Source organism: Rhamphochromis sp. 'chilingali', assembly GCF_963969265.1.
Source record: "Rhamphochromis sp. 'chilingali' genome assembly, chromosome: 5".
NCBI lineage: Eukaryota > Metazoa > Chordata > Actinopteri > Cichliformes > Cichlidae > Rhamphochromis > Rhamphochromis sp. 'chilingali'.
Window position 1 is genome coordinate 12,997,711 of NC_137932.1, and position 23,350 is coordinate 13,021,060.

General features: G+C 39.3%; 1 protein-coding gene across 3 annotated transcripts in view; it reads right to left on the reverse strand.

Moving 5' to 3' along the window:
• Positions 1 to 206: 206 nt before the first annotated feature.
• otofa (otoferlin a) overlaps positions 207 to 23,350 on the reverse strand; it is an 86,643-nt gene continuing 63,499 nt past the window's right edge. The window contains exons 16-47 of one of the 3 annotated variants that reach the window (XM_080883641.1): positions 22,951 to 23,059; positions 22,671 to 22,854; positions 22,344 to 22,464; positions 21,662 to 21,762; positions 19,564 to 19,654; positions 18,373 to 18,489; positions 18,111 to 18,263; positions 17,805 to 17,997; positions 17,236 to 17,360; positions 16,996 to 17,130; positions 16,278 to 16,439; positions 15,893 to 15,964; positions 15,511 to 15,630; positions 15,263 to 15,424; positions 14,979 to 15,141; positions 14,371 to 14,537; positions 14,141 to 14,170; positions 13,884 to 14,021; positions 13,694 to 13,769; positions 12,588 to 12,733; positions 12,360 to 12,494; positions 12,134 to 12,271; positions 11,906 to 12,033; positions 11,453 to 11,623; positions 10,462 to 10,622; positions 10,101 to 10,243; positions 9,931 to 10,019; positions 9,596 to 9,694; positions 6,834 to 7,075; positions 5,732 to 5,910; positions 5,177 to 5,277; positions 207 to 3,022 (exon numbers count right to left, since the gene is read on the reverse strand). In XM_080883641.1, the coding sequence (XP_080739767.1) occupies positions 2,842 to 3,022; positions 5,177 to 5,277; positions 5,732 to 5,910; positions 6,834 to 7,075; positions 9,596 to 9,694; positions 9,931 to 10,019; positions 10,101 to 10,243; positions 10,462 to 10,622; positions 11,453 to 11,623; positions 11,906 to 12,033; positions 12,134 to 12,271; positions 12,360 to 12,494; positions 12,588 to 12,733; positions 13,694 to 13,769; positions 13,884 to 14,021; positions 14,141 to 14,170; positions 14,371 to 14,537; positions 14,979 to 15,141; positions 15,263 to 15,424; positions 15,511 to 15,630; positions 15,893 to 15,964; positions 16,278 to 16,439; positions 16,996 to 17,130; positions 17,236 to 17,360; positions 17,805 to 17,997; positions 18,111 to 18,263; positions 18,373 to 18,489; positions 19,564 to 19,654; positions 21,662 to 21,762; positions 22,344 to 22,464; positions 22,671 to 22,854; positions 22,951 to 23,059 (4,332 nt within the window). In that variant the 3' untranslated portion in view covers positions 207 to 2,841. Of the gene's footprint in view, positions 3,023 to 4,321; positions 4,707 to 5,176; positions 5,278 to 5,731; positions 5,911 to 6,833; positions 7,076 to 9,280; positions 9,380 to 9,595; positions 9,695 to 9,930; positions 10,020 to 10,100; positions 10,244 to 10,461; positions 10,623 to 11,452; positions 11,624 to 11,905; positions 12,034 to 12,133; positions 12,272 to 12,359; positions 12,495 to 12,587; positions 12,734 to 13,693; positions 13,770 to 13,883; positions 14,022 to 14,140; positions 14,171 to 14,370; positions 14,538 to 14,978; positions 15,142 to 15,262; positions 15,425 to 15,510; positions 15,631 to 15,892; positions 15,965 to 16,277; positions 16,440 to 16,995; positions 17,131 to 17,235; positions 17,361 to 17,804; positions 17,998 to 18,110; positions 18,264 to 18,372; positions 18,490 to 19,563; positions 19,655 to 21,661; positions 21,763 to 22,343; positions 22,465 to 22,670; positions 22,855 to 22,950; positions 23,060 to 23,350 lie in introns of those variants that run through there. The other 2 variants (XM_080883643.1, XM_080883642.1) reach the window with 2 other exon arrangements.

Here is a 23,350-nt window from a genome sequence, read left to right on the forward strand (position 1 = left end):
CTATTAATTTATTTATTTTAACCCATAAATAAATTAATAGAATAAAGGATTCACTAAAGGATTCATTTAAATCTAAATGAATCCTTTAGTGAGGATTTAGTGCTCAGGGTTTTGGCTAAACAATGAAACTGAACTTAATGCTCATCACAGCACGACAGGATGTAAACATTAATGGCATCCTTGTCAGCTGTTTGAGAGCTGTAAACTTCTTTTTGTCCTTTGAGCCCCACAGGGGCAAGAATCATTATAAACAAGAAATGGTAAATCAGCACTGATTATCATCAGCATACTTTTAAGGATAACTAGCACTATGGGTGTCACGGCTGGCGGAGGGAGCCGTGTGGTGTGGAGGAAAAGGAGGACCCAAAATGCAGCAAACTGATGATACGAGTGACGTTTTATTTACAGGGTGGTAGTGGCAAAAACAGGCAATGAAGCACGAGTAATTACAAACGGAAACCTAAACTGGGAGAAACTAAGTGACAAACCTGGGACCATACAAAGGGGTGCGGGGCAGAGAGACGCAGAGACAGGAACACCATAGAACGCAGATGAATGTAGATTAACGCAGTGATACATGGATGAACGCAGACGAGCCGACAACAAACACAGACCGACACCCACTAAATATACACACACAAGGTAATCAGGTAATCGCACACAGGAGGGAAGAACAGCTGATCTGAATACACATGATGACTGGAGGACACAAGCTGAACACAATGACAACAGACACAGACTTTCAGAACAAAACAGGAAATCTAGAACCCGAACCGGACACAAGGGGGGAGGACACAGAATAACTAGACAGAGGGAAATAATCACAAAACACAAAACGCTGGGTCAACGACCCAGGACCATGACAGTGGGGGTGTTATGTTATCAGTGTAATTCAGTCTATTTCAAATTGTCAAAACAAACAATGTATATGAATACACAAACCCATTGTAAAAACAGGCAAGTTTATTGCAAACAGTGAAACACAGTATCACAAGCAAAGGTTCCAACCACAGGCAAACTAAACGTAAAGGACACCACACACTTTTGTCTGGAGACAAAAACAGAGTTTTCAGAAGTAACCCCGACATATTTGACTAATATTCCCATAAAAATCATCTTTTACATTTTCGTTAACGTTAAAGACAACAGGGTTGGTGATTTGGTTTGCGTCGAGCTGGAAAGACAAGTCATGCTAACACACATGACCACTTTGGTCAGTTATCACAGTGATGCATGCATATTAACATATACTGTAGCCAACAGTGATCACCTTTACATGTCTGTAACTTTGGAGGATTATTAAACAGACCCTGGTCAAAATGATAATCACAAATTATTTATTTTAATTTTCTCTGGGATTTTTATGAGTGACGTTTATGAGTCAGAAGACGAGGCTGGAGAGCATTTACATAATTACACACACACATAAAACTCAGGACATCCAGAGGGAAGCTGCTGTGAACACCCATGCTTGCACAATAACACAATTATAAAAATGAGGGGGAGATTTGAATCATTTGCAAAATCAGTTTTTGTTTTTATTCTTAAGGAGAAATCTTTAAAACTGCAGATAAACTAAACACCACAAAATGCTCATTAATTAAACAATTAATAACTAAGTCATCTTGTTCTATGTCTCACTGAAATTTACTAGGAAAATAGAATTATTTTTGTTTCCTTATTATTATTACTATATAAGTGTGCAAAAACTGCAATACCAATAACAGTTAAAAAGGTAACACTTTAACCTCATTTAGTATTTATAAGCACTGAATCGAAATTTCATATACAGTTTATAACAAACTCTAATGAAAATATAACTTCTCGTGAGAGCAGTGACTAGAGAAAGCTGGGTTATAAACAGATAAAGAATTATTATATCATTACGTAATAAGTTATAGCTGTTGACAAGTACTCCACATCAATAATGACTTCAAAGGTCCTTAAATTTCAGAGATATTTCCATCTGCAGTAATTTATATTTACTCTGTTCTGAGACATGATGCAACACTCATTATGTCTCGGAACATAATGAGCAAACAGCATTAGAAGGAGGAACTGGAATGAATGTGGTTTGCAAAGCAGCTTGCCACATGGAGCAACTGTAGGCTGGCTAAAACATCCTAAATAGAATCTAATAGATAAATATAATCTGAGCCATTAGCTGTGGGCTAATTGATATCAGTTGATCTGTGGGGACTTTGAGGCCTGCCTGAACTAACACTATGTTCAATTTCTCCACATTATAACACCACACCACAAACCATTTATTCAATATAGTGCTTATAAATAAAATGGTGGCAGGGTTAAAGTGTTACCCAAAGTTTTGTCCATTCCCTCTTAAGCTAAAACAGTAACAAGAGCTCATATAGTATGACTTGAAAGTGCAATCGCCTGACCACTAACCCTGGAACATATAAAATAAACTGAAGGCTGAAACAAATACAGAACCACCCACTTTCATGTAGCATTGCTTCAGAGGATTTTCAGGTTCGATCGGGGGTTACTTTGTGCCATGTAATTTCTGTGTAATCGTTTAAAAGGATGGAGTCCAAATATTGTGCATTCGATTTGTTAGCTGTTTTGCAGAGTTGTTAGTTGGATCTTCATTACTTGGGAGCCAGGGGGGCAAGGAAGGGGCAGTGGGGCAGTCACTTTCGATGGTGTTCCCTTCTCCTTTCAGTGCTAAGAGGGGAAGGTGTGAGCTGATTATGAAGCTCAGATTGGATTAGAGAGGAGAAAACATAGCAGTCTTGTCTCCCATCAGTGTTGCTCCCTTTCACTTATCCATCCATCTATCCATGTAGCCACCCTTCCCCTCCCCATCCCCCTAGCAGTGACTTAGGCCCCCAGCAGCTTCTTGACAAGGTAGCCTGGCATGCTGTAGAGGAAGAGGCCCACCATGATGAGCAGCAGCAGGGCCAGCACTATCTTGATGATCAGCCACTTGTAGCGGTTGCACACCAGGTAGCGGATTGCTTTCAGCGGGCTCAGGAACCAGAGGAAGGTGGTGTCTGGGCGACTGGATGGTTCAGGTGGAGTTTTTAAGAGGATGAAAATAAAGAAATGGTGAGGAAAACATGGAAGTGGAAGGAGTGTTGAGTTAAAGGAGGGTGAGAAGGGGTGAGTAATGGTGGACAATGAAAGGGAGCAAATAAAGAGGAGTAGGACAGAAAGAGAAAGCTGGTGTTAGTAAGCCATGTTGCAATAATATGCATGCTCACGGTTCACATTTCTATCAGTATTATGTTTCACAGGAGCAAAAAAACACATCACAGAGTGGAAGCTTTCTATTATGCAGAATGAGTATGTTGACACATGTAAATGAGTGGATGATGATTGACCAACAGCTCAAAAGACTGACATTTCTGGCAAATGTTTGCAACAGATGCTTATTGCCCCCCACCGCTCCCCACCCTGGAAACCAGAATCCAGAAATATCCTGGATGTAGGCACTCATACAGCTTATAGTGCATTACAATTCACAGGTTTTTTTCTCATAAAATGGGATGAGATTTTTTCATATTGTAGATGGCCGATGGACTCGTTTGCCTAGATACGATGTTGAAATGCCCACAAAGTATATGCAAAAATACTTAGCACAACATTACTAAAAAATACAGGAACTCTTTTTATATTTTGTTGCTTGTAAGCAAACAACTACGGTTTAATATGCTTAAATACAGGTTTTATTAATATAATCAATGATATAATTTTCAGGTTTCGGGGTTTTGTCTTTTTCTTTCCTGTGTTTGGTATTTCCCTGTTTTTCTCCGTTTTATTTTGATACTCTTGATACTTTTGAAACTCTGTCATTTCTTGTGACTTTCATTTAATTTTACTGCCTATGTCTTGTTTGAACTTCCTTCAGCTGTGATTTGTTACCCCTGATGTTTCAACTTCTCTTGATTACCTTATGTGTGTACTGTATATATAGCTCCATGTCTCCCTATGTCCTTTGTCTGTTTCTCATCATAGTGTAATCCTTGCATTTGTTGATGTTTCTTTGTAGTTTTGCCTCATGGGCTTTGCATTCTTGGAGCCACTATTCAACTACCATTAAACGTTTTGACTTCATTTTGTCATTTTTGGATTAAAAAAAAAATATATATATATATATACATTTTAACCCTCACATCTTTAGAATTATGTAATTTTTAATTTGTCTATACATTTCCCTTCTCTACCAATCATCCCACTTGATAAGAACATGGATATTTCAACCACCTTGTTCACCTTAAGTCAAAGCATCCCTACATGTGTCCATACTAAACAGTTGGTCACAATATGGGTGGTAACAAGATTTATAATGACGCTTGGTGGCAAATGACACTGACTTGCACACAGGGCTAAGACAAGATACAATAAAGGACACAGACGACTAGTCTACTTCTAAGACAACAGAGAAGACTAAGAAACTGAGCTTGGCTGGAAAAAAAGGAGAGGAGCTAAAGTTAAGAGAGAAGAATCCAGGGGCAAAAAGAGAAGCAGACAAAGTGAAGAGGGGGCGGAGGCTACCAGCGCATCAGGCCCCCAGCATCTTCTTGACCAGGTAACCAGGGATTGAGTAGAGGAAGAGGCCCAGCATGAGCAGCAGCAGAATCAGCCCCAAGACCTTGAGGATCAGCCAGCGGTAGTTGTGCCAGATGAAGTAACGAATGGACTTCAGAGGGGTCAGAAACCACATAAGACTGGTGTCCGGGCGACTTTGCGGGAGAAGGAAGAGAAAGAGGGAGGGAAGGAATGCAGTTGAGGCAAATAGGGGGGAGGGTGGGGGGAGGGTAAGGAGAAGAATAACACGCACATGAAAGGGGAGGGATGAGGGGAAAGACAGGGAGACAGTTGAAGAGATGATAGGAGGAGTAACGAGTGTGTAACAGTGGCCTTTTGACAGTGCAGAAAGCAATGCTAGAGGCTAACTGGAAAATGTTTTACATCTTTAAAAAAAATATCGATTTTAAGTGGCAGCACCTTATGATGTTTTAGAAACACTGCTTTTTGCACTGATAGAATGATTTTCCTAAAGACAAAGTTAAACACTTGCTCATGTCTGTCTTTTTCTGTTCCAGACAAGCGTTAAAAATTTTTAACTCTGAAACCAGTGTGTGTGTGTGTGTGTTTGCAAAACACAAGTTCTTGTATATATTTTTTTAAACATAACCCGTTAATATCTTACTTTGGTTTTTCCAGTGGATCTGGCTCATTTCGTCCCAGTCCTACAGGGCTTTTCTCTGCTTCCTCTGCTGTCACTAGGTGAAGCTCAGCTTCAACTTTCCCCTGTAATGACATTGAAAACAGAACTCAAAATAAAGAAGTCCTACCACATACAAAATGCTGACTATAAAATATCTGTTTTGGGGTAAAGAGGATATTCATGTAGTATAAGAATCTAAATGAAAAAACATTTTCTTTTCCTCTACTTTTTTAATCTGAAGGACTTTTAGAAGATATCATATATTGTGAACACAGGTGGATTAATGCACACACACACACACACACACACACACACACACACACACACACACACACACACACACACACACGGTTTGCTTTGAACTGAACTCACAATTTTATGTATGTTCACTTATCCTCCCCCCCCCCCCCTTATACCGCTAATTCTACACCAAGCTTTACTACCTTGAAAATGTCTTTCTAAGTATTATAAGTATTATCATAAGAATCATAATAAACCAGTCATGATTTTGCTCATTTTCACTCTTGACTGTCTTACCGTGAGCTCCATTTCATCATTCTCATTACGGGCTACGAATGGCCACCATCCTTTAACCCTCTTTTGTTTAAAGATCGAAATGGTTGGCAGATCCTGCTCATTTCGAATCATGTCAAGAGTGCACTGCTTGGCTGTCTTTGCGCCCCGAGGAAAACGGTTTAGGTCCAGCTCGATTGCACCTGGGAATGGTGAAAGCAAAATAAGTCAATTTGGAATAGCCAGTACTCTTTTTTTATACACTGAGGATGTTAAGAAAAGGATGACTTAGCTGAAAACAAACAGCTACAAAGAAAGTCATCCATAAAATGCATTTATATCAAACTAACTGCTCCTTTGTTCCTCCTGTGCCTGCATGAGTTCTCTCTGGGTACCCTGGCTTTCTCTCCAAGTCCAGAGACATGCATGTTAGGTTCATTGGTGATTTTAAATTAACCGTAGGTGTCAGTGTGAGTGTGGACAGTTCTTTCTCTCTCTCTCTCTGTATCGGGCCTGTGATGGATTGTTGACCTGTCCTCCTCCTCTTGCCCTCTGACAACTGGGATATGCTCTCCAAGACACTGAACTGGATAAGCAGCTAAGAGTATGGCTGGCTGAAACTACAGCAGAACTACATGAGCATTTGTGAGATTGTAGTTACTGTCAGTGCTCCTTCTATTAGAAGTCTATTAGACGTAATTTAGTAACCCTGATAAAAGCAAATGCCTACCTGTAGTCTATCTGTACAAACATTTGTTATTCTAAAGAGCTCAGTGACTGCAAGTATGGTACTAGACTGGCATACCAACAGTGCAACAAGTCAGTTTGTGCAATTTCTTCCCTCCTGGATGTTCCACAGGCAACTGTAAGCAGTATTATTGCAAATTGGCAGCGGAGAGCTGAAGCACATAAAAGTTGCCAATGCTCTGCTGGCTCAAAGGCTACAGAGCTCCAAACCTCATCTGGCATTAACATCAGCACAAAAACTGTGTGCCAAGAGCTTCATGCCATGGGTATCCTTGGCTGAGTAGCTCCTGTAAGTTAAATGTGTAAGTGGCCCAGTACTTTTGTCCCTGTAGTCCATGTCAGATGAAAGGATTGCAAAAAAAAATTATTTCATCCTCACCCAGGAAATCATCAGCAGAGAAGTGGTCTGCATCCCAGACCTGCAGCGTGAGACGAGGAGGGATTTTGTATTCGGTCTCATCCCAGGAAAACATGGACTCCTTCTTAGAGATGACAATCTTCTCCTCAGCCATGAGATAATCAAAAGGGAAGACGAAGCGCCAGTTAAAGTTCCCCTCACCGGTCAGTGAGTGATAGTGCACATCTGTGTCCTGTTTGTCCTCCTGCTGCCCTTTCAGCCATCTATGTAAATGGTCATAAGGGTGAGAGTTAGTCTGATCTCCAGGATCATGGTTTGGTGTCATAAGTAGATGTTTTTGGATTTGTCAGCCATGCACTTCTAAAGTCCAACATGTACAAATTTACGTGATGTCAATTTAGTGATTTAAACAAGAGCAAAGGGCCTGTTAAATGTATTATTTAGCTAACAAGAGAGATGATGCTAGAAGGTCAGAATCAATGCACATAATGCGGCTCCCCAAAAGCAAATCAGCTTCATACATGTGATAACTTTAAAATCATTATTGAGTAATCCATAAAAATCTGATTTGATGTTGGAGTTTCGCACTATTTAGAAAGCCATGCATCCATAAAACTTGCAGATTTATGAAATCTCCATGTTTTATGGACACAGAAAACTTGCAGATTTATGAAAAAAGCTTCATATTTAAAACTGCAAATTGCCAATGGAGGACTGATGCCTGGCATTGATGGTCAGCTGCAGCTGTTTCATTAACAGTTAAGTGAGGTTGACTTTAAGTCAGAAGGAGCAAGAGGGAAGGTGCACTCTCAGTTCTCAAAATACACCCCTCGAAAAAAGAAAAAGAAAATTCTAAAAGGAATAAAAAGGAAATAATAAATAAAAAAAGATCTGACAAAAGGTATTTGTCAGTTTAAAACAGGTAAATAATGAATATCACAAAGTGCTGATATGGTAATCGAGATGCATAAATTAGACTGAGATAAAGGCTCCAGGGAGAGGGCAAATTTTAAAGTGGTTACAAAGGGAAGAAAACACGCCAAATTCACGTGACCCAAAAAGTGATTCATTATTACTGTATCACAACACTGGATCCATCTGAAACAACCACAGTTCTCCAGTCTGTCCTGAAACGTTTGCTACTGAAATCTAGAGTGCAAACTGAAGGTTAACCTAATCCTTTACTGTTAGGGTTGTTTAAGAATGACACCCTGTTTGCTACAGTCCTGAGGGGACACATAAAGTGTAAAGAAAGAGGAGTCACTAAAACATAATAACATAAATGAAATGAAAAAAAATCTAATCTAGGCTGCAAAAGACAATGTCACTTTTAAAGACAAGAGTTCGATCGTACAAGCATGCAGACAGTCACCAAGCAGTTTATCAGGAACACCTGTATACTTGTGTCTGTGCAGTACACTTCCATGCTGGAGTTTTTTTTTCCATGACCGTAAATATCTTTTAAATTAATATTTGTAATTTACTGCAGGACCAAACCACACAGAGAAAACCTCAAATGCCTCGTTGTAAAAAAACAAAAGCAAAAAGACAACAACAGCAAAAAAAAAAAGGCCAGTCTTATTTGCCATATGCGTTGGTTGCATTAAATAAAAAATTGAACAAAACTATACTGTTATTATTATTATTATTATTATTATTTTTACCTGGAAACTAATATCAATTCTTTAGCATTTTGAAAAAAAGTTATTTCACCAGAGACCAATAACTGTACGTAGGGTAAAACAACTTTATTAGCAAGCCTTGACTTGTCAATAGGATGTGAGTCTTGTGAGTTGGCATTATAGGAATTGTTGCTCAGTGTTACCTTAACTGAAGGTTCATGAACAACATAAGTTAGTCCTAGTTATTCATGATTAAAGCATTTTGAATTTTGTACCACAGTTTTTTATGTCAACACATGACATATCTTTGCAGTCGGTCGAAATTGTCTAAAAGTAGTGGTTATACTGGTTCAATTCAATTCAATTTTATCTTCTTTATATAGCACCAAATCACAACAACATTTGCCTCAATGTGCCTTTGTAAGGTAAAGATCCTACAATAATACAGAAAAAACAGAGAAAACCCCAACAATCACATGACCCCCCCATTAGGAAGTGCTTTGGTGACAGTGGAGAGGAAAACCCCCTTTCAACAGTAAGAAACATCTGATTGAAGCAAGTTCAGGGAGGGGTCTGTTGGGATTGGCTGGGGGTGAGTGCATTGGCACATTAATTTGTTTGTATTATATGCTGTTACGTGTTGTTCATGTGGTTTGGTCCTTTCTGTGCAAGTTTTTCCATATGCATTTATTTTCGTGCTGACAGGGGTGTTTGAGACAAGCGAGGTTGCGTGCTATGCAGAGTTAGAGAAACAGGAGGGTCATAAAAAAAGGATTCAAGGGCTTCAGAAGGAGTAAATCAGGGTATTTTGTTGTTACGAGCCATGCAATGGATTCGTGTGTTTACCCCCTGACATAGATGTCAGACATCTTCTCTCCTGTCATGAATGCATCGTCCTCTAGAATTACGTCATCAGTGTTCCAAATTATAACACGAAGCTCAAAGCTAGACATCAGCAGAGTATTGACCAGAGAAAGAGAGAGAGGACGACAGACAGGAGACACGCCACGAACACAGAGACGCAACACACGACACAAACACGCACACAGAAAAATGGAAACAAAACAAAACAAAAAAAAGGTAATGGTTAACTGCAAAACAAATCACACACAGCTCACACCCACGGGATGAGGGTTGGCTGCCCCATCCCGCTATACCTACCCCCTGACAAATATGTCACTGGACTTTTCCCCAGTGAAGTAATCATCGTCCTCCAGTATTACTTCGTCTGTATTCCAAATAATCACCCTGAGCTCATATCTGGTAAGCGAGGGGGAGGAAGGAACACACATAGTTGGACTTATATTTGACATTTTTAGAGCTAACTAGTCAAACCATAATTTAACCAGGGGATAAAACTACATTTTGTTCTTGAAAAAAAAAAGCTTTCTGTTGAGAAGAGCAATGAATAAATATTTATATTCAGTTTATAGCTTTGTATTAACATAGAATATTTTCAAAGTGACAGTCATCTTATTGCTCCAGTCAGGATGTACCTCTTTGGTTTTCTTGGAGAAATGTCAATTGCAGGTCCAGGAGCAGGCATATCCATAGGGAACATGTCCACCCACATCTCAATGCGGCCCTTTGAGGAAATAAAAAAGAATCTGCTCTAATTTCCAATCAGATACATTTTGGGTGTCTTAGCAACGCAGTCCTTTCCTACCTGTTCAATACCGGGTTTGTCTGGGTTCAGCAAGGGTCGGGTCTCCACATGCTCAGGGACGAGCTTGCAGCCAACTCTTGGGATTTCCTCCCAGTGATTCAGCACCGTGAGGGCCAAATGCTCCTCAGTCTGCTTCTTTAGACCTAATAGAATAATAGTAAGCAACGAGGAAAGCAAGAAAAGCTTAAGTCGGAATAAATCGTATTTCACCTCACCTTAATCTTAATGTAAACAAATCTGAAAATGTGAAAATCTCTGTAAAACCAACTTAGTGTAAATGGATATGTAAGGAATATAAATGAGATATAGAAAAATGACAAAAGAAGATTAATCAGGATCACGAGGAAAAATATAACAATACCGTTTTCATCCTCAATCTCTGTCGGTGCTGTAAAGATTCGATTAGCCACCTTGACTTTGCCTCCTGGCCCATAATGAGGTCCATCGATCTTGCCATCCTTACAGAGTTTAGCCAGGATCTGGCTGGGCTTCATAGGGTCCCGCCAAGAATTATATCCATGGCTAACATCAAGAAATACCACAGAGAGAGCATGTAAGTCATTGAAAGGTTTTGCATATGTATTTTCCTGGTCCTTGGTTTTTGTAGGAAATATTATTGGCTGCAATATAGAGAAATTGCTTAGAAAAGATGGCTGATTCATGGTTATTACACAGAAACTTTTTTTCCCCAGATAATTATTATACCTCTGGGCATTTTGGTTGACTTTATTCTTACTATGAAATTACATAGAAACAGGTAGTATTATATTTTGGAGACCAGATTCATGGTTATTAAACTACAGCAAAGGTTTTCCAGGTAACAAGCGACAGCATCAAATTTTATAATTATGTTACCTTGGAGAATTTTAGGACATACAACAGAACTAATTTCACCATTATAATTTTGAAATGGTGTCCTAATATATGAAAACATCAACCTATATTACTTTACAAGGTTATCCTATTTTTTCACCATAATTTTATATTATATAACTGAATTTTTTCATTTGTTTCAACATTATTACCCCATAATTTTATTTACAGTCTAATATTACCCAGTTAAAAATATCAAGCAATAGCTCGATATTAACCATTAACCAACAAAGAGGCAGTGACTGTTGTTACCCCTCTATAATCATGTTCTTACTGAGCCATATTATAAGTGCTACTTAACTGCAAACCAAATGCAGTCAAACCAAGGAAACTTTTAATAATTCAGTTGTTTGTTTATACTATTATTAAGCTAAGAATTCCACATTTCAAAAAAGTACTTAAAACAAATGTTAAGTTTCATATTGTGGCATTACAACTTAAACAACAACTCAAGCAGGATAAAATAGATTTACACTCACACAGAGTAGCTGGAGGAAATGCCACAGGTGACTCTGAATTTACTGTAGAAACGGTTCTCCAAGTCAATCTTTGTCTCACCAATCAGGTCATCTGTGCCGACCAGATCCCAGTCATACACAGACACCGTCAGCATCGACTCCATGGGAAAGGTGGCCTCGATGTCAAATGATCTGAGGACAGGAAGTGGAGGGTAATGTGAATAGTTCAAAAGGTGCAATAGATCCTGACACATAAAGTTGGGTCACTGTCTAAACAATGGAATGGAAATAAATGCACAATACAAGGACATGAAAATAATTTACAGCCATTGTTTAGTTAAAAAAGTACAAGTAAAACTTTTTGAAAAATATATGCTCATCAAGAATTTGATGAGCAGCAACAACTTTTTTTTTTTTTGTTATTACACCTCCATCATTCAACGACAAAGTGATTCAAAATTTCTCTCGACTTACTTTCCAAATACTGGATTGAGCTGTTTGGAGATATAGTTCTCTTTGTCCTTGACCTCTGATTTGCCCAGTTTAATGACAACGTATGGGTCAGCTTTCCCATTTATATCAGCAGGATGGAGGTCTGTAGCCTGGAAAACAAAGAGAAGAGAGAAAAAGTATTCATTTTATTTTCATACACTTAGTTTTTATGACTGTGGCACAGATTTAGACATAAAGAAGGCCACCTACCCTGACCACATAGACACGAACGAGGACGTTGACAGGATCGTTGTGCGGGATGCTCTGGAACATCCCCATGTTGGGATCAAATCCTGCTTCTCTTGTGATCTCTTCAGATACAGGTAACTTATATATACACAAGGATCCCTGATTGATGAAAAAAATGATATTTATATGTTGTATTTTCTGTTAGTGTAGTCTGACAAGTAACAGTTCTTAGACAGTGTTTTCCCACCTTGAATCTACCAACAATCCTGTCATCATCCAGAGCGTGTTCGTCGTCTTCCCCAGCCTTTCCTCTGTACAGGTTGAACGTGTGAAGCCAGTCTTCAAAGTTGCCATATTCACTCTCAAGCTCCTTGTTGTACACCTGAAATAAACCGGCAAACACAAAAACTTTAAGTGTGCAGGGACATTAACGTGTGCTGGCTAGCTTTTGTATGACTGTTAATGGCATATTCACCACTAGCTCATCCACTTTTGCTTTCACTGGTCGCCTCTCGGAGCCATCTGCAGCCTGACCCTTCCTCTTGTCCTTAGAGTTCTTCTTCTCTTTGCCCCTTTCCTTCGTCTTGGAGCCTTTCAGAAGAAGTTCATCGGGTTTGACATCTGATTGAAACCATGAATGGAGGTGAAGACAGACATACGGGATGAAGACATGAAGACATAGGTGGCCGGGTTGCATGCACCACTACACATTATATAACATGAAAGCTGATAGGTCTTTATCAGGGGACTAAATTTCCCAGTTTGTGGAGATTTTATTTATTATCCTTTGACATTCTCTGAAAAAAGAATGTTGATCGAGAAGAGTGACAGTCACATATTGACAAACTTTATTTTGAGAACAGATTACAACAAGAACTGCATTTTACTTGTACAAAGAATAGTAAAATTGTAACTGTGAACTTAAAAATGATCTTTCTTCATACGACTCGCCTAGCGCCTGATTTTTATTGCAGTTTCAGTAAATCATTTTATGCAATAAAAAGTATTTAATAATTTTATTTCTGATGATTAATAAATCAGACCTTTCTCCTCCAGCTTTCATCTGTACTGCATAGCTGGGAGGTCATGCTAATGTGAAAAATGATTATGATGTTCAGCTCTGCACAAATGAATGATGGATTCATGGGACGAAAGAGAGGAAGAGCAACAAACACATATGATGCCTCTCATGCTACTACATAATAGTTCAAGGAACCGAAAACAGTCAGGGATATAGTAGGTCCATGTTTGCAAAACCACAGCCTAACATTCAATATTAGCGACATTGTGGTGATGTAAATGTTGACAACCCTGTGAAAATTAACACTTCATTACCAAAAGTGTAAATGAAATTAAAAAAAGATAAAGTGACGCTACCAGTTACAAAAGTGGACTGAAATTTGAATTCTGTGAGATAAACTACATGACGACATCTTCTTCTGTTTCATTTAGCATGGCCCTATTCCAAGGGAGATAAAAAAGGAAAGCATCAAAGCACCTTTTCCTAGCATTCAGACTCTTCGACTTCAGCCACAGCTGCATGCTGGCAGGCAGCATTGCTGATTTGATAGAGTTCAATACCTGCCGTTTCAGCTGCTATCTCGATGTCCTCTCTCTCCTCGGCCTCTGCCTGAGCTGCCTCCTGGGCTCTGAGGATCTGAAAAACCAACCGAGAAGTATTTGTCAGTCTAATAGGATTGTGCTTGTGAAAAAAAGTCCCGTAGGACACATGTAGAAGCAAACAGAATTGACTGTATTCAAAGGGACAAACCTCCTTTAGTGTCTCTATGGAAGCAAAATATTTAGACCACCAGTCCAGAACACTCTCATCTGGCTCATCCTCTTCCTCCATTCCTCCCTTCTTTTTCTTCTTTTTCTTCTTTTTGTCTTTGTCACTTTCTTCCACAATCTTAAAAGAAGGGCAGACATAAACTGACCCTCAGTAGATTGACTTCTTATTTATAATGACACACCAGCGGACTGTGGCACGTATTTTTATTGCTCAGTTTCTGCAAGAGGACTACTCACCATGTCAACTTTTACAACAGCATCAGACGTCTACAGTAGGGGGCGTCACATAAAACAACACAAGGATTAATACACACAGCGGATGGCGCAGGTATGACTGGCACATGTACAGAGGCAGGTAAAGAGGACTGAACATAAAGCAGGACTTCTACTACCACCAGCTACAAATACACCATATAAACATACAGTTTATAGAAATCCACTGTGCACAAGCTTAATGAAAAGCTTACTGCGTCTAACTTGACGACGGTGTCCATCTTTCGGACTGGAGGATCTCCATCCATGTTGACAACGATGTCACCTGCGGGGCGAGAGAAGGAGCGGGGGGAAAGGCTGGGTGAGGAGCGGGGCTGGGGTCCGCCATTGGTCAGGACCATGTAGCCATTCATTAGCTTAGCTGGTGTGCAGGCGAAAGTTAAAGGCAGCAGAGGGTGGAAGGAAAGGACATGCGAGAGAGGAGCGAGGAGAGAAGGGATAAAGGGAGGATGTGACAGGAAAAAGGTGGTCAGAGCAGAAAGCAAGTGAGGAAATCAGTAAAGTTATTACAGAACAGACTATATTAAGAGGATTTACAAACATTATCTCAAATGTTTGATCACATTCTTCAAGTCTTTTTTTTTAGAAAAAAGGAAACAAAAAAAGGAGAAAAGACATTTCTGAAAGACTGCATTTCATGTGTTTCACTTAAAACCTTTATTACCAACTGCTACTGCAGATATTACACTGTTATTTAGTACTCAGTGTTGCACAGTGTTGACAAAAAGAGCTGGTGGCTCACACACTCATGTTACAGCTAATAGAGCCCTTATTAACTAATTCATCACATGATGGTCAGCACCTGCGGTCGCCCAGTTGTTGGAAGTCTTGTCTGGAGCGCTGTAAATGAAACGTCTCAGGCTGCTCACAGCATGTGACCCAACCAGGATGTAGCGGCCAAATGCTCGGCAGTCCACCACCCGAATATTGAGAGGGGGATGGAGAAGCTCATTTTCTGGAAGGTCCTATGATCAAAATCGAGAAAAAAAATTCTAGTCAAGAGTAATGTTTTCTTCAAGGATGTCGATTTAACATCTAAGCAACCATTTTCAATGGGTCTAAATATCAAATGATCGATGCACTTACCACTTCAAACCATTTGACCAGGGTGCTGAAATTGGGATTCTTCTTGTAGTTCTGGATGAGCGCAGATTGAACGCCTCTGCCTGCACACTCTATGTCCACACGGGGCCTATCCACCTGAGCTAAGTTGATTCTCTTCAGGTCCCTTAATCCCCAGAACAAAACCTGAGCCAGAGAACAACTGGGATGTGATAAGGAAGGGGGGTTTAAAAAGCTCAGAACACACAGCCAGAGTAGTAGTTCAAATTCACCTCTATGCGGTAGCGACTCAGTACTGGCCGGATGCCCAGCGGCACAGGGAGGATGGGTCCACGCTCTGAATCTGTCGGCCCCTCAAGGGGGGGGAGGTCAGCCCTGCCTCCTTGACCAATCTAATTAGGGGGAGAGAAGGGAACTAAACCAAGTTGGAAGCCTTCTGAGAGCACTTTATCAGCTTTACGACCCACAGCCCTCAAAGTTCTTCAGTTAACGCAGTTTTTCTCTTTAAAGAACAACTTTAAGAAGAAAGTTTAAAAAAGGGAATTATTAATGTCTTGTTGGCAGAGAAAAAAACACAATCTATTGTCCACATTGAAAACACTGTTGCCAGACAGTAAGATAAATCTGGCTGAAAAGAGAGAAGGAAAAGAAAACCTTTATCTGAGGAACAGCAAAATTATGGACAGCAATCAGAGCTCGCCTGATCTCCTCTGCATCAAAGGGTATCTGTAGGCAGCAGGAGAAGAAAGACATAGAAAATCGATATTTTAAAGAAAAAGAAGGGTGATTCAAAGGGGAAGTGGAGGGATAAGTTGGAAAAGAAACATAAAAGGAGAAAATGGGATTGGTTGTATTGGGAGGAGAGACGGGTAAATAGAAAAGGTTTGTCAGTGTCAAATACAAGAAATAGTGATAATGTAGAGAGTTTACAGGCCTATTTAAGAAAGGAAAAGTAGGAAAAGAATTAAAGAGTGAGACATAATTTTTTACACGGAGAGAGATATTTACGAGTGTATTCGGACATTGTTCCATGTGTTACCTGCAGCAGCTCAAAAGCGGCCAGAAGCTCCCCGGCAGTGCAGTTCCCCCTGTAAATCTGGAAGTACTCCAGCTGTGGCGGGAACCTCGGGGGTGCATAATGCTCATCACACATCTTGATGGTGGGCTTTGCAAAGGTCCGACCTATGAATTCTGCCTTACCCTGTACACCACAATGTGTAACAGCAGACGGCCAAGGCAATAAGGGGATACAGGGTTAGACATGGGTGTGGGAAGTGCAGTCTGTGTGGCACCAAATGGCTCAAGGTTCAAAGTAAAAATCTCAATCTTCTTATTAAACAAATATGTGTCTCAAATGATTATTACAGTACAATCTGAACAAATAAGAGAGGTCTAGGTCTTAGGATGCCACTGAAGTAGAAATGCACATTTTGCAAAGATTTTTTAAATCTAGTTGGAGAAAAAAGAGATCAAATTTTAAGAAAGTTATTTTAGAAAAATTAGAATACATTGACACATTACAGTAGCAATGCTCTGTCACTCTATTTAGCCAGCACAACATAATTGAGGTCAGAGTTTAGTTGAAGGACAGAGTGGAGTGAGACAAGGGTGGACAGACATTAAGAACATAAGGGATGGAGAAGCAAAGCACATTTAGAGCTTTATTAGCACACACTAACTCATTTAAAACATTTTAGCATGCAGTTTGAGTATGTAGCATCCTTCCATTCTCTCATTCTTGCAGAATAGTATCCTACCACAGTGTCCTGATCGTAGATTTCAACCACAATGATTGGAGGATCGTCTCTCAGCTCACTGGCCTCACCAAACAGCTCCACATCATCAAACACCAGCAGCTGATCCCAAGTAGGGCAAAGAGTCTCACTCAGAACCTGCAGCACACACACACACACACACACACACAAATACTAAGTTTAGTTATGCATAATCAGCATAAACACAAACACAGTCTCTGCATGTGCGGGCACTCATTTTACCTCAGTAACCTGGCTGTGTGTGGAAAAGAAGACCCGCGCAAAGGGGTCTGAAAGGCCACTGCTATCAGCAGCAAACAGACTGCGAGCCTGGTACATGTGTGCTCTCAGCTGGAACACCTGCTTCACTATTGGATGCACACAAAGACAAATATCACATCACATTAACTGACATGCAATCCCCTTTGTGAGCAATGTTAGACCGAGGTTAGAAAATTGAGCCACAAAGTAAAGGCGATCAATTGAAATCAATGTCTGTTTCTGACTGACTTTTTTGTTTGTGTGCGTTTTGCCTAGAATTGATTTTAGAGTTAAAGGTTAACGGCAAATCAGGCGATATGAAATTAAGCAAATTATGGGGAGTGAAAATTTTAAAAAAGAGGACTTTACTATAATACAAAAGACAAAGTATTCAAAAGATAAAATATCCATGTTAGAGTTACAGGTACTTTCTATGATGGGAGTATTTCCTGCCTAATTATTTGGCACTAACAAAAATGATGAGTCCATATCTGCTTCTCAGATGTGTAAAAGTTCCAGAGTTTGTCATGTTTTGTGTGTATAGTGCTTACTGTCATAGACGAGGCCGACGGGGGGCATCGAGTGAAGACCAGGGCCAGTTTTAGTGGCTTTAATCTCTTCAAAACCATTTGGCAATCCACAGAGAAAATCTTTCCTCTGCTTGTTGAGGCCCAGCCATAGATATAACTCCAGCTTAGCCTGAACTGTCCAGCCTGCAGGACCAAAACCCTTCTTACCAGGAAGCTGCGGAGACAGATAAGAGAAACAAGAAACCAAGTAATCAAAAAAATGTAACTACGAAAAATGAAAACATGCTGGTTTTCTTAGTCACTTGTATAGCTTAGAGATTACTGCACCTTAAGGAATACAGCTTTGACTTTTCCACAGTCTTTGCCAGTTTCCTCATCCACTATGGAGTACAGGATGTCTTTGGAAGGTATTCGTGCATAAGCAATGCGCTTGTTGTTGTTCATCATCCAAATGAAAACATCTGGGATGCTGTGCTGAGGCTGGACAGTGAAGACAGAGGACCATTCTCATTATTTCTAGTTCCATACCCGATGATGTCTTAACACTTTAAATGTCCAAGGGTCACACAACGAGGGATTGCATCTCTACCTCATCAGCAAGGAAGCGAAGCTTCTGCAGGAAGTTCTGCACCAGCTTGAGTTTGTCTCTGACTGTGTTTTTCTTCACCTGAGTCCGAATCTGCTTAGCCTGTTGGCCCATGCTGTCCTGCAGGAGGAGAGATAATTAGTGGTAATGAGGCATACGGTGCTTTATTGGTGCAGTACAGTAAAGAGTTACAGCACCTTAGAGACATACATATGTGGAAGCAGCTACCAGTTTGGGCTATAGTTTAACTATAGTTTAGGGTGGATCAGGTGATGCTTATTATGCTGCTTTAAGTTCAGGCTAGTGGGGGACATCCCATGAGCACTTCTCCACTCCCCTCTTTTCACACCTGATGCATTTAAATGTCACGATTGCAACTTTTTTCTTCTCTCCCCCATAGTTTGTTTTATCATTTTTGCTATTCATGGTCTCTGTATGCGCTCATTTATCTATTCTCTTTTCTTTCCCCTTCACTCCCAAGCAAGTTGCAGCACATGGCTGCCCCTCATGGAGGTCTCTTCCTGTCAAAACAGAGTTCTTCCTTCCCACCATCGCCATTTCTTGCTAAAAGCCGTAGTCTAATTGTTGTTGGTTTTTTTTAAACTGTAGTATCTCTACTTCACACTATAAAGCACCTTGTGGGGAATATTGTTGTAAAATGGCACTATACAAATAAAACTGAACTGAGTTGAACATAAAGTGTATGAATTGCCATCAGTTTTTTTTCCACAAACAATTTAAGTTTGTATTCATCTTTGGTATTTTTAAAATATGATAAATAAAAGTAAATATATATATAAGTGCACAGTGTTCAGAAGCATCGGATATGAGAAACTATTTGCGCTACAACCCTCTCCTCTCCTTCCACCTCTAAACCACTGTTTACGGCTCTGTTTTCTTTCTGAACACTTTGCATTCTTGTTGCATTTCCTCTTGAAACTAATTAAAAGATGTGTCACAGCCAAATACGAACACTGAACCAGAGAGACTGTGATGGTGTTGGTAATGTTGCAAATGCACAAAGATGTGTTGCACTCAATTATCATGAGGCAGTGATAATGTATTTCAGAAATTAATTTACTTGTTTGGCCTTAATATCAAGTCCATAATGTTTACAAAGAGATTAGCAATTAATTAGCTACAACTTCAACTTCCCCTCTATCATTCGTGGCATCACAGAAACATGGATCATACCATTTCTCTCATGCAGGACTTGAGTCTCTCTCGATCGAGTTTGGTTCTGCCTGCTTGGTTCACATCCTTGTTAGCCAGACACACAAACCGACTGGAAACAAAAGAAAAAACACACACACACACACACACTTTACAGGCTTAACACTGTATATAAAATTATATTCTGCAGTATTCTGTGATTCTACAGTCGTTATATGTGCAAGTGGTGAGCTATTAAACTATTAATGTTTTATTAATCAGGGTCCATACGCCTTTTTCACGGTAAAATTGAAACACCTTTTAAGCACTTTCAAGGTCCCTTTTTAAGCTTTTCCAGCACATTTACTACCCCGCCCCCCAAAAAAGAATGCATGTTTCAATTCACATCACCTCAGTAAGATCATGTGAAAATTAAAACAAATCATAGGTGAACTTCAACACCTTTGTTCTCCTTTTGTTAAGACATAGAAAAACGCACCACACAAAAATACTGCAAATGGTCACCTTATATGCATACATTTCACTTAAAAATTAAGATGTGAAATGTGAACAAGTCAACTTTTTAAAGATATTCATTTCCTGTTGAAAAAACAAAACAAAAAAGAAATGTCTTCTCATCAGATATTGATGCTTCTTTCCTGTATGACACAAAAAATAGGAGAGACATCTGTTTGATTATTTGTTTTTTAAGTTAATTCCCAATAAAACTAACTGTAAGATGTTTAACTACATTGCTGTCTGTATTATTGTTGAAGTCCTAAATGATCAGCTTTAAAGTGTTTGTGCTAATAACATCATGTACAGTCAGACAGGCATGGAGAACAGCACTGACTTTGAAAAGATCACATAGTTCAATTCAACATATAAGACTTTAAAAATGCAGAAGCATCTACTTAAAATCTATTTATTCAATCTGTCATCTATAATATTATTATGTACAATTCTAATGTATTTTGTTCATCTCCCTTAAATAAACAGGCAGCCTTAAAGTATGAAATATTCATATACACATAAATGTGTCTACTGTCTCAGTGGCTGATAGTGTCCCACAGGTCTCAGTGTGAGCTTGAAGCCATTTATAACGTTTAAGTAGTTTATGTGTAGGTGCTGATGATAAACACATTTTGAATGAAAGCCGGGGAACTTTGGTAGCACAGAAACAAGTTATTTTCTCATTTTGACAAACTGTATAAGCGCAATTTATCTAATCAGACAAAATTTAAAATACGAGTAGAAAAAAGTTATATTTTTGACTGTAAAAACCACAAACATGTTTAATGAATCATTTTCATAACTTGAAATGCAAATAGAAATTGTACATTTTTAAAAAATATCCACGAGTTTTGCAAACAACAAAGTTATAAGGTACTATTTACCTAAAAATGCAGCCAAGGCTCAGAGGTTTTTTATATAACCATTTAAAACTATTTACAGAACAATCAGGTGTTCTGCATCAAATAAGAAGGCGCACAAATTATTTATGCAACTCCAAAAAATAGTTTGGACTGGAAAATTATTTGCTAGGACTCACCTATTATGCGTCTGGAGAGCGCAAACTCCGCTATTGTCATTTTCCATCAAACACTCATTAAAACAGCAACCTCAGGTATGTTAGCGCACTCATCCCTGACTGTCAGGGGGAGGGGCGGGGTCACACATTGAAACAGACAGAGGTGCAAGGCAGCCCAGGCGGAGAAATTTTGCTTTTACATTTTGCGACTCGTTTTATTTCTCTGATACGAAAACTATTCAATCAGATAGTTATTTGTGGTGAATGAAATACAATTACGCTTTCAATCACTTTTAAGCAGCACATCTGAAATTCAAGCACTTCTCAAACCTTGAAAATACAATATTAAAATTCAAGCATTTTCAAGGATTTCAAGCACCCGTACGAACTCTGATTAATTCAAATAGTTTCGAAATCTACTGAAAGAACATAAAGAAAAAAACCAATGCTGGTTCCTTTTACCATGACATGTTTAATAACTATTTACTTTAAAGCTGAGTGATCATGAAGGTAGCAGAGGTAGCTTTTTGTCTTTCTTGCTGTTTGAATGCTAATTGTATGTAGCTTTGATATGCAACCATGAGAAATGATCATTATTATGCAGCTCACCTGCAGCCGATGCTGAGCTCCTCCAGCACTCCCCTGAGTCTACGCTCTGGAAATGCCTTCTCAGTCTTAATAATCTCCTGAACATCATTCAAACCCTCTTCCTGTCCAAACACAAACAGTTCCAAAACTTAGGACAAGTCAAATTGTTATTACTTATACATTCACACATTCAAAACATCTATTACATCTATAACAAATAATATCTTAAACCAGCGGACCACAACTGGTCACCCTAGGGTCACATCTGACTCAATCAACGGCTTCACAAAGTGTGAAAATTGCAGACAAAGAGAGCATTTTTTGGAAATTTTGCAAATTTGGAGATAGTTTTGTTCTATCTTATGTTCTATCTACAAATAAGGGTCGCAGGGGAGTCTAACCCTAAGACAGACAGACAATCATTTACCCTCACATTCACACCTACAGAAGTTTAGAAACACTAATTAACACGACCCCGTGGATGTCTTTGGACTCTTTGGACTGTCTTTGGGAGGAAGAGAAGATCACACAGACACAGGGAGAACATACAAACTCCACACAGAAAGGTTCCAGACTGGATTCAAACCCGGGATCTTCTTGGTGTGAAGCGAAGGTGCTAACCACCACTAAACATCATAATAGTGTTTAGCTTGGCTGCTACAGATTATTAGAATGATTTTGTGCCATAAAGATGTACACTAACCAGTTTGTCTGCAATTTTATCCATCATATTGGAATTGTAAAGTCGTCTTCTCTGGTCCTGCCACCAGCTCTTGATGTAGATACATGGCTTCTTTTCAAAGTAGGGAAGATGGAAGTAGTTCCTGTAATGATTGAACAGGACTGTTAACTAACTTGTAATTATTACAGGCAATACTTGTTGGTTACATTTCATTATATTACTAAAAAGGATACAGTCTATAACAGTTTGCTACTGAGCAAGGCATACATTTTTTTGGCTAACTGAAACAAATCTAATAACAGCAAAATAATTAAATTGTTTTCTGATCTGTGACCTTTCACCCCTAACCTGTCAGTGATGACAGGCTTCATGGGAGGAGTTGAGGACACTGATACGAGGTCTCCATCCTCATCCGCCTCATCCTCACTGGAGTTCTGGATCAGCTCACTTTCCTCTTCTTCATTTTCTCCGTCTTTCTTTTTCTTCTTTGATGACGGTTTGCTCACGCCATCTATCTGGTTACCATAGTTACCTGTTAAATGATTTATCCAGGTAGTTACAGCAGCTATTGACTTTTCAGGTCAAAATTAACACAACAAATCAGTACATTTTTCAATTTATTTTTTACCTATTGTGATTTCAAAACTGATCGGTTTGTCGCCAGTCTTCCTGTCGATCATGGTGGCCTCCAGGAAGGAACCAAAGACGAAGAACTCTTCTATTTTTCCTGTAGCACTCTGATGGGGGTAAAAAAGACAGTAAACATTTTACTAGAGCAAAGTGCATCCTATTCAGATAATCAGCTGCAATTTACAACAGACATAAAAACTGCATGTCACCCTTCTGACTTGCTGAGGCACTTTGATTTTATGTTCCAATTTTCTGCCCTTTGCTTGTTATCCATTCATGTGGTTCTTATTAAAAAATATAAAAAAATATTAATCATTACACTTAAAAAAACAGTATTATTTGCAGCTGTTCATCACTATGCTTTTTAGGTAGCTCTGCAAGGCCAGTCCAGTCCAATT